Genomic DNA, 13645 nt, shown 5'->3' on the forward strand with positions numbered 1-13645 from the left:
ATTTTTTCGTGAAAATCTCTCCGCTACATATAGTGCGCATTAGTGCCTTGCGTTGAACAAAGTTTCACCAAAATCGCAAAGACCCAATTCAAGAAATTCAATGGTTTGCAAATTTAGGTCATAATTTATGTAAAAATGGTAAGCAAACTTTACACGATTATATCTAATAAACTATGAGATTTATCTCTTTATTTTGGGGATCTTTATAACAGATGGGTCCTTGCAAGTCAGTAAAAAGCTTTAGGGCCTTGTAACTGCGCGCGATTTCTAGCAATGCAAACATATAGAAATTAGAGTTTTAGCTATTTGCTGACATTTGTCAGCGTTTGAGAGTCCTTCTCACCAAAAAAGCATTTTCTTAAAAATTCGTAGTTTTGGGTCACGATTTTGGGGGGCGAAAAGATGTCATTTGTAATAGAATTAAATATGGTGGATCTAAGCTGATCTTGCTTGAATACAGTGTATCCGATTATCTTAGAATGGAAATTTTCCTATAAGAAAAAACTGATTGAATTAATTGAAAACTGCGAGAAAAACTATAAACAAACCTGTAGTAAACAGAAAATCGCCAACGTTTCATCTGTGAACGAACAGTTTCCAGAAAAACTGAGGACATGAGATCGAGGCAAAATGTGCCAGGCCGCTCCAAGATGGCGTCCAAATGGGTAGTGTCCAAACCGTGATCGCAATAAGAACGGTTACTACCTTATGTACGGTACGCAAAAAGACCTGTAGTCGAATATTAGACTCTGAGAAATGCTGGGTACAAGTAGTATTGATTGCGCAACAACTGAGCCCACGTTGTCGATCGCATACTTAAAATCAAGATGGCGGCAACAATGAAGCGAAAAAAAGTGAGTAAAAACAAAAAGCAAACGTGGCGAAAACATACAGATATTAAGGATGTAGAAGAGCATCTTGAAGAGGCCCGGCGCGAGGAAAGAACGGGGTAGGTTTATTTGCGCAGTCGTTTCCAAAAACGCTGAGCTAAACCTCAGCTTATCGTGTTAAGTGTTAATCCACGTGAGTTACATGTATGAAATTATGAGCCGACAGAATCTCGAACACTTAAACAGAAAGAAAACCATTTTTGAATTAACAACCGAAAAACTTAATCTTTCACTTGCTTTATAAGTACTTTTGCTGTTTAATTTGCTGCCTTAGCTATTTATCACTTTGTGAAAGCATAGTTATTAGAGGAGACTGGTTATGAAAAGCGGCAGACATCAATGATCAAAACAACAGTGCTGCAGTTTATGTTGGAAGCACCCTGAAAGTGCACAATCCGTTGTTTTCTGTTGGCAAATTGTTACGGAATAAATTAATGCAACGTTTTTATTGGTCAATACAATCAAAATAATAGGAATTCTTTTGAACGTTGTGCACTTTCAGGTCCACAAAAACATATAACAAAGGAGTCTGACGGGTTTCATAACCATTCCACTCAATTAACTATGGTGAAAGTAAGTTCTTAATTTGAAAGAATAAAGCTTTTATGACTGTGATAACAATGTTTGACTACAAAATGTGTCAGGTTGGCAAGGAAATGGAGTTGTAATATTTGATTTATGTTACATCCGAGGCTTTGGTCTTCTCTATAATATTTACATTGAGCTTATAATTTTTGCTGTGGCTATATGGCCGGTAACCGGTCAAGGTTTTCAAAACACTAAATGACCGGCAGTCTTATATTCTCAGTGAATTTCACAAAATCGAAAAATTCCAGCTAACCGTAACTATCATATGTCGATTAAGAAAAGTCAAGTGATCCTGAAATGCTTTATAGATCTTAAGTCTAGCGTTTGGTTTACGCTGGGCTCAGAAGACGAAACCATGTGTTGAGACACTTAAAACTTTTTTCAGGTCGACTGCCGGTCAAGATGTTGAAAACACTAAATGACCAGCAGTTCCTATATTCTCCCTAAATTTCACAAATCGAAAAAATCCAGCTTAACCAAACTATCAAACGATCCTGAAATGCATTATAGATCTCAAGAATAAACCGAGAATATAGGGACTGCTGTAGGTACCAGGCTAGGACTGCTGGTCATTTAGTGTTTTCAACACCTTGACCAGCAGTCGAGCTGAAAAAAGTTCTAAGTTTTAATATGAATTCGAAATGGCTGACTTATTAATTTTTCTGATTATGCCCCTCCCCCCCCACCCCATTGTGGGATCACAACTTGTAGATGTAACGTAACAATGGGGCGAAGCACTTATGTCATGTTAAGACTGGATACTGGCGATGCAGACTTCATTGTTATTAAACCTCCTACTGTTTGTTTTAATAGTGGCCCTGTCTCAGAAAAGCCTGATGAAGGACTGTTTTTTGTTGACAAGGATACTGAAGAATCTCCAGTGACTGGTATGTTCAATACTCAATACCTTCTTGTGCATACCTTGCATTTTGTTTTCATAAAAATGAAATTTTGTAGCATTAGGCAAATGAATGTGTGTTGGCAGGACCAGGGAAGGACACTGTCATTCACACTTTTTTTACTCATCTCTTGGTTTCAGCAACAATGGGCAATTTTTATGATGGACATGGTAAAAAATTTCAATGTTAACAATCTGTCATAGTTTCTGATGCTATATAAGAAATTCCAAAGAAGGGCTGCACAGTTTGCAGTGGATTGCTCCAAAACCTCAACCCAATTTGTGACAGAAATTATAAATGAGGCCCTGCCAGGGGGGGGGGGGGTCCCATGTCGCCCATCTGAATTTTAAAATGTCTCTTGTCGCAATTTGGCCAAAGGAGGTTGTCTCTTGTCGCAATTTCATTTTACGCGCTGTCGCTACTTTTTGGGCCATGTCGCTTGTCGGAATTTACTCTGGCAAGGTCTCATAAATGGTGGAGACAATATATTCCAAAACGCAGAGCAAAAAAAGTGTGATGTAAATTATAATTATTTAGATATGTGTTCGAATTGCTCAAAATTCATCAGTGAAGTAAAGTGGGAAATTTGGTTGCATAACTTAGTTGTTACATATTTCCAGGAGAGGATTGTGGTTAGCCAGGTGCAGTCCCTTGTCTCTATTCACTGAGGGTTTTCTTTGCTTGATGGCAATGGCCTCAATGTGGCACTTGATGGTGTTCATTACTCAGTGGTGTATGTTATGATTATTATTTATGAAATGCTTGTTGACTGGAACTTGAAGAATTTTTGAAAGAAAGACCTTGAGTTTGAACAGGCTAACAGTCCTGAAAACCCAGGGAAAAACATTTGGCAGGTCAAGAAGAAAGCAAATACATCTCTGATGGGTCCTACATAATGTGTTTTCTATGTCATATTTAGTTACATAGATTGTAACTTGGTGCCTTATTAAACTATGCAGATGAGTCTAAGGTGCTGTCAAGAAAAAGAAAACTTCTGAAAGCAGACCAGTTGGTTCTGTCAGAAACCAAGATTAAACCAGTTGGTAACAAGAAAAGAAAGATTGTCTCAAAGATCAGAAAAGCAGGAGATATTGAGGAGTCTTCTGATTCTGATGTGGAAAAAGAGAAAAGTAATATGGGTTATGCAAAGGAGGCTAACAGTCAAGATAGTAAAGATAAAGTGTTTGATTTATGGGAGACAAAAGGTATGAATTCACAGATCCAGTAACACACATTGATATTATACAACTATTCCTGAGGGAGAAGTAAATAACTATTATAATGGTGGAAATATACCAAGAAAGATGTGTCACTGTATTTATCTCGCTGTACCTACCTTAAGGGGGGGGGGGGGGGGGGAGGGGGGAAAGGGGGAAATTACTGTTTAGTAAAATGTATTTTTTGAAAATAAAAGACCTTTTTTTTATTGATTTTATTAAAAATATTTTGGGGATTTGTCATATGCATTTTAATGAGATCATGTTGCAAATTCAGCCCCCCAAATAATTTTCTACCTACCAGTGAACACCAACAAGCTAAATTGGATTCAGTTTGTTTTCTTGGCATTTGTTGGTACAACTGCTCCATTTATGGCTAAAAATAGGTTTTCTGAAACTGTTGTACAAAATAATGTGCCATTTTGACCCTTGTCCTTAAAAGAGTGAATAGCATTTAGGACATTCCAGGTTGCATGTATAGGATCCAATTAAAATGTATCAAATTGTTGTCCACTGATTTCGAAAATACTAAACTGTGTTATGTAACAATTATTATTCCGTGAGACCGAATGGACTCTGAGTCAAGAAATAGATAAATCGTTTATTCAAAATCACAACCAGTAGCTATAAGCTGAATTACTTGTGTTATGTACATGTTGATAAAAATTTAACCTTATAAAAATTCCTAACTATATCATAAGAAAAAAAACTATGATAAAATTACATCAGATCTAGTATAAAGGTTCTATTTACAATAATTGTTGCTTATCTGTATAGTGCATAAAGAATTTCTAAACCTCTTTGTTTTTACACATGGGATTGAAAACATATGCCCATTCCTAAAGTTATATCTCTCATTGTTGTTTCACGGGGACAGCAGGCCAGCTAGCTTATGCTGGCCATCGCTCTCTACAATTTGTTTAAACAGAGTGCTACATAATTGCTCGCGTGTATGAAAGAGTGTTTTTAAACCCTCATCTTCCAGGGCCTTGCTATATGAGATTTCTGGGAATAGAATCCTTAAGACTCTTTTCTGAACCTTCTCTATTTGAGGCCGAAGGCCGAATGGGCTATTGACTCAGAGGCCATGAGGGCGAGAGGAATAATTGTTTTCATAAAATCCAACTAGTTGGTCAAAAATAATGAGACAAAACAACTTTAGCTAGTTAAAGCTAGACTTTAATCCTTTTTTGGCACTTTTCGCTTCTAGTGGGCTATAACATATAGCCTGGTAGTAGCTCAACCAATCAGAATGCAGCATTGATAATAGACCACTAGTTGGATTTTACTAATATTCGATATTACCAGACTTACAAACCAAGGATTCACTGTACATATCATTGTGACAAGTAACTAAAATGTGCTATTTCATGTTTAAGTACACAATAATGTTGTGTTGTGTAAACAAATTAGATTTACATTACTTTAATGTACAGTAATGGAATCTGAATTAAATGGATTTGTAAGATTATACACTCTTTTGTGGATTTTTTAGATGCTCAAACTGGAGATGAACATTTTCTGACAACTACAAGAAAAATAAAAGTGAAGGTAAGTGGTTGTGTATATTCGTTGAAAGGCATTAACCAAAACCATCAAAAAGCACACGTACATGTACATACTGATGAAACTCTTTCAAGCCACTTTTAACTTGACATAAAACAGTGACTGTTTTGTTTTGTCTTTAGAAACCAAAGACTATCAACAGGAAGACATCAAAACTGAAAGCTGTTGAAATCTGCCATCCTGGAGCATCATACAATCCAAGTTATGATGATCATCAGGTAGATCTTATCTGAGGCCTGTGGCTCTCATTACAGGCAACCCACTTCTCAAGCATCTTACCCTTTTAACTTCAAAAATTGCTTATAATTAAAACTCAAGAAAAGTAATACTAATTATGTCACTTTTTAAAATACAGAAGAACAGTTATGTACCTTGTGGGAAGTGCTGTTTGACAGGTTTTGATATTTTTTGGTGAATGGTCATGCCATTGTCCACAGTCTCAAAAGGTATAGCTTACATATACCTATACCGTCCCAGTCTCTTAAACATCAGAACTACGTAACACAACTTTTTGATAAATTTTATGAGTGAAAAATGTTAAACTCTTACCCTTTGATCTTTAAAATTAAAGCCCTTGTTGCTCAAGCTCTCCAAGAAATATTGAAATATTTGTTTTAATAAGCCCTCAGCCCTTCATACCATGATACTTTCCATGCATGTCTTGTTTTGACTCAATCTTTACCTGCTTTTAGTTGTTGCTTAAAACGGCTCATGATGTGGAGCTCAAGAAGGTGAAAGAAATAGAAAAATTAAAAAGAAAAGTGAAGTTCCTGTCTCCTGAAGAGGCTGCCAACTTGGTAAGCTGTCTGTTTCATTGTATAAGAGCTCCTCGCGTGCGCGAGTGGAGCCCCATACCTAAGAAAATCCAGCAAATTTTTATAATCACATGACTGTGATTTACTTGTTAAACTGTAATATAACACCGTAATATAACAATTGGGACATTTATGGCATACCAAGAGGAAGAGTTGTATAACTAATCTATCCCATGCCAATAAACATGATGACATAAAATGGAGAAACCTGACATCACACGTAAACAAAAAGAAAGCCACTTTTAAAAATATATGTACAATATGTAAACAGCGATTTCCAAATGAACCATAGCTTATCAATGAATAAAATTCGTATTCCCCTCTGTCTACCTGAAAAAAAAAATGGCAACACATCTGTCAAACGTTTCTTGCAGGATTTGTGTTGGCTTTTTGTTTTGAAATGTGGATCCTTTTTGGTCTTTGTAGCATGGGTTAGCTGGTTTGTTTTTGTTCCCCTTGACTAATAGATATGTCTGTTGTAGTCTGTTTGATTTCGTTTTGGATTACTCATTGAAATTTGACTTCCTAAAAGTCTGAATGGTAGTTACAAGTGGAGTTTTATGGTCACCCGTAAAGTTGTGTCTGGCACTTTTTGTAGAATGAAAAGTTTTTCCTGTTTGTATCTGGTTTGTTTTTGGCTGGAAAATGTTAAGGCAGTGCGCATTGCCAGGATTTGGTCGTAAAAATTAATACTACAGTTGCATTCTGCAGAATATTCAACAGATTTCTTGCTTTCTGATTGGCTGAGTATTCTTTATGGCATGGGATAAAATAACTTACTCCAGTGTAGTACTGTATCCACCCACATGCATATTAGTATTTTTTTTGTGGAAAGAAACCACAGACTCCAGAGATTAAACCACATGTGCCTTCTGCAAATAACCAGGCTCTCTAAAAGCTCATGTATCTATAAACAGTTTAGGTACAGTGATAACTGCTGATGGAATTATCAGATGGGATTCTATTTTAGACGACAGGGTGTAAAGAAAGTCAGTTTTACAGCTTGCCATTCAGGCAAGCTGAAGCTAGCATGTACTATTCCATGAGTCATTTTAACTACATGTAGCCCCCCCACCCCCACCCCCTTTCCCCCAAAATTTGATGAGCAGGGCTGATTAGAGTTCTTCTATAACAAAAATTCCCCAACAAACTTCCCTTTCCTGTCAGGCAAACCAAGATCAGAATTCACAAGTCTGATAGCAAAATCCACTAGCAGGGTTCCTACTGGTCATGGAAAACCTTGAAAGTCATGGAATCTAAGAATTTCATTTTCCAGGCCTGGAAAGTCATGGAATTTAATTGTCACTCCTTGAATGTCATAGAAAGAAGGTTTTGTTTAGTAGATTAGTTACTGCAGATGACAAAGCAAAGACAGTGAAAGATAACAAGAAGCAATTAAAGAGTGCGAATAGTACCATATTTTGTGCATACCAGAGTTGGTGGCTGTTGAACTGTTTAAGGTAAAAAAATACCTTAAAACACGGAAGGTTTTGAAAATTTTTGAAAGTGACAGCTAAAACTAAGGTCATGGAAAACTTGAAGAGCTCATGGGAAAAGTCATGAAAAATTCCTGGAATTTGAAGAGCTTTAAACATTCTGAACTCTGACTAGCCCAAGGTATCAGACACTACATGTACTTCCCTTGCACACTAAAAATTAATGTCTCATGGAAGTCTATTTACTGACTATGAATTATCATCCATTTGATATTTTAGACCAAGTTTATGTTCCATTTACCCGCAATTGAACGAAATTAACTGTGAAAACAGTGGAAAGTTGTAACTCAAGGTAAAACATCCATTTTTTTGTGCTATTTAGCCAACATGGACAGAAGAAATGAGTCAGGGACTCTTCAATGAAGAGGAGAAGGAAGAAGATGAATTAAACAGCGATGATGAACAGGAAGGGTTGTCTGCTGCTCCAGTTAGGGCTGTGGACAGAAAAACAAAACAGCAAAGAAGAAAAGAGAAAGAAATACAACAAGAGGTAAGTAGTGTTTAGCGTGAAAAAGCTAAAAAGCGAAATAATTTGACAAACGAAATATTTTCATGTTCTCACTTTCTGAGATGCCTAAGGAAAACAATGCAAATTAGTAAATGTAATATATAGAAAAAAAATAGTAATTAAAATAAATGACAAGTACAACTTAATTTTGGAAAATAATCAAAATATGTTGATTGGGAGTTAAAATTACAGTACATGTGTATATACAGTGTAATTAATTCTAAGTGCAAAAGATTTCTTCAAGTAAAGTGAGGGATTGAAACTTGGCTAGAGAAACTAAGTTATTGTTCCACTTTCAAGTTGTTTCTCTGGCAATACTCTTTTCTGTTGCTAATAAAAGAGATATATTTTTAACTAATTTAGCAAAAAAAAAAAATTCAAAAGGCTCATTCTTCTTTTTGTCTCTACAGCAAAAGAGGCTAGAGGAAGGCAAAAAGAATAAATTACGACAAAATGAGATTTTTAGGTAAGTTTAACTGCATTAAAGAAGGAAGAAGAGGAATTGTTTTTCAAATAGATATATCTTATTGGACGGTTTAGTGTGTGGTGTCAGGGATCCATATTCATTTTTTCTCAGAGTCGTCAGCCGGGCAAGTAAGCCTGATGGCATACTTGCCCGAGTTACAATTTGGGTTGCCAGGACAAAAGTGCAGAATTATATAAAAGAATGGTGAAAAAATTGTGTGCAATTTGAACATTTCTGTTAAGGACAACAGCCTACAGGCCTAGGCTAAACACAGTTTATTTACGTTTTACAAGTAGCCACGGTCGATCAGTCTACCAACAAGGCAAGACTGTGTGCTTACGTTTAAGATCCCCAGCAGCGGTTCCTGTGTCACCTTTTTTTTTCGTCGAAGGCAACGAAACATCTTCTAAAAAAGTCACATCTTGATGCGTATAAGGCACCGGCTTCTGCTTCACCATTTTTGTCCACCGAAGGCGACGAAACGCCTTCTAAAAAACGACACATCTTGATGAGTGCTGTCACGTTTTCTATGAATGGCCTCTGAATGCAGTACTTCACAAAATACTGAGCGGGTTATAAGCTTACTAACAAAAAGAGAACGTCTTATGTCTACCATGTCGAGTTTCCTCACATTTTGAAAGAACTGGAGACGAAGGCTGTTCAGTTCCTCGGTAGGGATTGTATTTTTTTCTTTCACGGATTTTCACCATCACCATCTCTATCACACAACTTCAGGTCTGTCTTCATCTTCTCTGTTGTATCTTTAGCATCAAGTTTGTATGCTCTCTCTCTAATAAATGTCGACCTGATTTCATTGTTGTTCAGACCACTTTACTCTAGAAAATCGGTTTATTTGAGCTTTTAATTTGGCTCCTATTGCGTTATTTTCTACCGAAGACGATGCATTTTCAACCACTTGCGACGTTTTTGCGGGATTAAAACCGGTCTTCTGGAGTACAAATACCGTGAGATATTTCAATTTGTACTCGTTTTTAGCGTTATTTGTACTCTACTGAAGGCAGCTGAATAATAATTACATCTAGTATTTGAGGAAATTTCTCCGCAAGAGCTAAACAAATGCTTTCAAAAGTTTTATTTGTCGGCAAGTAAAAGCAACGACCACGGCCGTTCGGTCATCGTGCGTTAAAATTGTAATCGTTGGCAACAGTAAATGAGTTAAAAATCATCATTTTTGTGCTCAATTATCTCACTATTTTAGTATATACTGAAACAATTATTCACCTCAGTGTCGGTGGCTAGTGGTGGATATTTAAGTCGCCGCTAACGCGGCCTCGGTAAATATCAACCATTAGCCATCTCCACTTCAGTGAATAATTGTTATGTATTTATCATCTTAATTACTTTTATAACAGATTAAAAAGTTTGAAAAAAGAAATAAACATGGCCGAGCAGAAGTCTGAAGAACGCAAGCAAAAGAAAGAAGAAATAAAAAATGTTTCTGCTACAAAACCCAAGAGGCTTAGTAGATATCAGTATCCTTTGACTTTGAAAGTGAGGAAGAGATTATGTTGGGCCTAGCGAGAAGATGCACTGACTCAATCAAATAGAATTTTAAGGAATGATTTTGTTTTTATATGTTTCATGTTTAAAAAGCTGTCCTTTTGCGACCGATCTGGGTGGTCTAACGTGTAAGTTGTCGTATTAAGTTTGAAACTTGACTTTAGTGTAAGGTATGAAGCACCGAATATTGAACTTCAACTTAGTGGAGAGATCACTGGAAGCCTACGCACTCTTAAGGTTGGTGGGCCTGTGGCTGTTGTTAATTTCTGAATTGTCGTTCAGTTTAGCTGCCACAACTTCGTACATCTCAATGACACTGGCAGTTCGGAAATGCTTTTGAAATCCGTCACATCATTTCTTTTGTCTTTTAACAGCAAGAAGGAAATTTATTTGAAGACAGATTTAAGAGTATTCAGCGGCGAAACATCATTGAAACGAGGCAACCTGCGAAGTAAGTCTACTCCCTCACTCATTAGCCCGCAAGTAAGCTCTCCATTTGGCCACGCGAGAGCCGCACTCGAAAGGAGACCTGAGTGCGTGGGGCGGGGAAAGAGCCTCTCGCTGCTTGCTTCGCTCGCCATAATTGGAGGGCTTGCTTGCAGGCTACTCATTCATTATTTTGTTGTTATTGATTCGTTTAAAGTGAAGGATAATTCTCCTTGTGCACGAGCACTTAAAATTCACTTTATTTTAAACTTTTGCTTGCAAATGAAGTGTTAACTGCTTGTGCAGCTTAATTTGGTTAATATAACAGATATCTAAAATTGTGTTTTTTCCGTTAACTTTTCAGGCGTCGTCGAAAATACAAGCAAAAAACGTACACAAGAAAATCTTACAATCAGCCGTGTATAAAGGAAGTATAGAAATGTCAGGTAAGACTTCCTTTTGTCGGCTCTGAAGGCAGTGTTATTGCAGTGCTTTCGCTTGGCATTGTTTGATACTTCAGTGGTGTAGTTATGTGAATTTGATTGTGAACAGCTACCTCCGGGGTGCTTACCATTTACACAAACCAGCCGAGGGGAAATCTTGTACACTGATATTCGTACATAAAACTGTAAAATTTGACAAAGCGGCAGAACGACTGGGTACAAAGTTAGTCTATCCAATTCAGTAGAACATATTAGGAAAATTGCATCGCCTCAAATCACAGCGCATATTTTCCGAAGACTCCCAAACGGAATAGCGAAACGTTTGATTTTTCAACTGGAATTGCCTGTTTCCCATCTTAATGGTAAGCACCCCTGGTCTTCACTTTGTAGTGATGTGTTTGGTTGGTTCATTACTGTTTTAGAACAACGTAGAGGTTTAGAAATTTAGAATGATGTCGTGATGGGTGACTAGAACGAAACATCATCATCATCATAATTTGAGTGATAAAGCAGGTTGTATGTACAAGGCCCCTTGAAAGCTGATGAGGTCCTGCTACAGTCATAAACACACATAGACGCACTTTTGTTTTCTAAGGTTGACCACACCACTGGGGTCTGTGGGTTCTTACTCGTTCCACAAGAATCAAACCAGTGAAAAAGCTTTGAGAAGGGGCACAGGGAGCGCTTACCATTTGTATGGAAAACCCGGAAATCCCGGGAAGAATTCAGATGGAACGGCTCATCCCGGTGGAAATTTTCCGGAAAAAAGTGATAGCTTTCGAGGTACTACCTTTTTCCCGTTTTTACCGAAACGACCGAAATTTTCTGTACCATTTGTTTGGATTACTAGTGCCAGGCTTCATGTTGGTATTTTGTAAATGGTACAAGTCAATCCCGTTCCCGTTTTCGGTGCCAAAAAAAATACCAATACCATTTGACGGAAATTTTTCACCGAAATTTTGGTACAAATAGTAAGCGCTCAGGGTTTTCCTTCCATCTTAGAGACTGAAAAGTCTTACCATGTGTAGATGTAGCACATACTCCTCCGTTCTTTTTAAACACTGAGTGTTGGTGCGGCCAGGGTTTGAACCCGCAATCTCCCGCTCGGCAGACTGGTGCTTATTCGATTGAGCTAACCGGGCGGCGGTTACAAACCGTGCGAGGAGCGAGAAATATAGGCGAGGTCAGGTGGACTGGAATTTGTTGATGTCGCGGTTTTGTCAATGACGGTCATTTTAAGTTGTTAAAGTGCTCATAACTTGACAATATGAATATGTATGTTTTGTTACAGTTATAATCTGCCATGAACTGTTATCAGTAAGCATTAGCTACACAATGAGGTGATTCAGATTGAAAGTGAAAAGCTGTCAGTGGATCTGGTGGTATGACATGATCGTAAAAAATACAACACGATATGATTTTTTCCGTCAGGATAGTCCGCCACCCTGCTGATGGCCGTTGGAGGTACATCTTGCAAATTGATCCAGCTCCAAATTTTTCATGTAACGCTCAATAAGGAGATTTAGAGTCAGGGGGATTCTCGATCTAAGTCCAGAGAAGCCAAACAAGGGCGTCACGTTGGTAATACTTCAAATTTTAAGCTTTAACATCTCTATTTAGGGACAATTTTAAACTCGGAATGCGACGGTTTTTTTGAGCCAACTGAGGACACGTGGAGTGTATTCTTGATGTTGGTTTCTAATAATGTTTGAACGATTAAATGTTTTGTTTAATTGCGTCTATAAATACAATTCATTTTGTTTTATTGCTTTCTTAAATATAAATAGCGAGAGACCAAGGAAACTATATTTATATCAACACTGTTATCTTAATGTACCAATTTTAATGTGAAAACCAATTTAAATACGATGCGGTTTTACGCGCTGATATTTCAAATAGTTTGGAGAATTTGAAATTTCTGATTCTTTCTGAAGTTTTCTTTATAAAATAAATGTTTTACCTTGTCAGCAAAATCTAAGCTCGAGTTAAAAATTTTGTATTTCGTAAAGAATGTATGAAAAGATAATTAAAGTTTTGAAAATGTGGTTATTATACACTGAGAGAATTTCAAGTCCTGAATTTTTTGATGTAACAAAGAAATCCTAACCTGATTATTGAACAGGAATTTATAAATGTAACTTAAGGTGATAACCTGTAATTAACTTGATCTCCTGCTGTGTATAGGTTAATTAGTTCTCTACTTTAACATTCTTCTAATATATGTAAAATTATATATACGTGCTCGATTTCGGCTCGATAATTCGAAGTTTTTCCAACTCAGGGAGAGCGAAAAACACATATTAAAAAAAAGCAAAACAGGGTTATGAGTGCATTGAAGTCATGCATTCTCACTTGCTTCTGCAAAGGTTTTTACCATCTGACCCATGAAACAGCTAGGAGCAGGTCATTTTGTGAGTTTAAGACACGCAAAGAGTGAAGCTATGAAAGTGAGGTAGTTCTAGAGCAGTTCAATTGTCCAATCAAAATACTTATATATGGCATTGGCATTACTGATACCGGCCAGGTGAGAGATATTATCAAGAGATTTTATCTATTCCCGAGAAACCCTTTAAAAGCTGCTGTTACTCGAAGGTGCGTAAAAACAGTCCCCTGCTATTCGTCGTTTTCACAGATCATACCGGTTCACAAGAAAACATACGTCTACAAAAATATGTTGAAACTAGAGTATATTGAAATGCTTACTAATCAACTTGTTTATACTGTACCTTGTCTAATCAATAATGATTTTATCAGTGTGAAGTATACATAATAATGTGGAGAAAGCTTTGATTGGTACAGGCATCATGAAA

The 13645-nt window shown here is 37.0% G+C and overlaps 1 protein-coding gene across 1 annotated transcript; it reads left to right on the forward strand.

Moving 5' to 3' along the window:
• The first annotated feature begins 791 nt into the window (after window positions 1–791).
• Window positions 792–12733, forward strand: LOC140942619 (ribosome biogenesis protein NOP53-like). The gene is made up of 13 exons (XM_073391547.1): window positions 792–949; window positions 2292–2365; window positions 3337–3582; window positions 5090–5145; window positions 5283–5378; window positions 5853–5957; window positions 7794–7961; window positions 8390–8445; window positions 9819–9938; window positions 10137–10203; window positions 10341–10417; window positions 10757–10838; window positions 12127–12733. Exons 1-12 carry the CDS (start codon window positions 828–830, stop codon window positions 10827–10829), a joined length of 1260 nt encoding a protein of 419 aa, XP_073247648.1. The 5' UTR covers window positions 792–827; the 3' UTR covers window positions 10830–10838; window positions 12127–12733.
• Window positions 12734–13645: the final 912 nt, after the last annotated feature.

Source organism: Porites lutea, chromosome 7, assembly GCF_958299795.1.
Source record: "Porites lutea chromosome 7, jaPorLute2.1, whole genome shotgun sequence".
In the NCBI taxonomy this organism is placed as follows: Eukaryota; Metazoa; Cnidaria; class Anthozoa; order Scleractinia; family Poritidae; genus Porites; species Porites lutea.

What these genes read in the sequence shown, in the direction of transcription:
- LOC140942619 (XM_073391547.1), top strand. Translation starts at nt 828, where the DNA reads ATGGCGGCAACAATGAAGCGAAAAAAAGTGAGTAAAAACAAAAAGCAA. An exon ending in CGGCGCGAGGAAAGAACGGG is followed by an intron (nt 950 to 2,291) that starts GTAGGTTTATTT and finishes TTGTTTTAATAG; the next exon opens with TGGCCCTGTCTCAGAAAAGC. An exon ending in CGACAAAATGAGATTTTTAG is followed by an intron (nt 8,446 to 9,818) that starts GTAAGTTTAACT and finishes CTTTTATAACAG; the next exon opens with ATTAAAAAGTTTGAAAAAAG.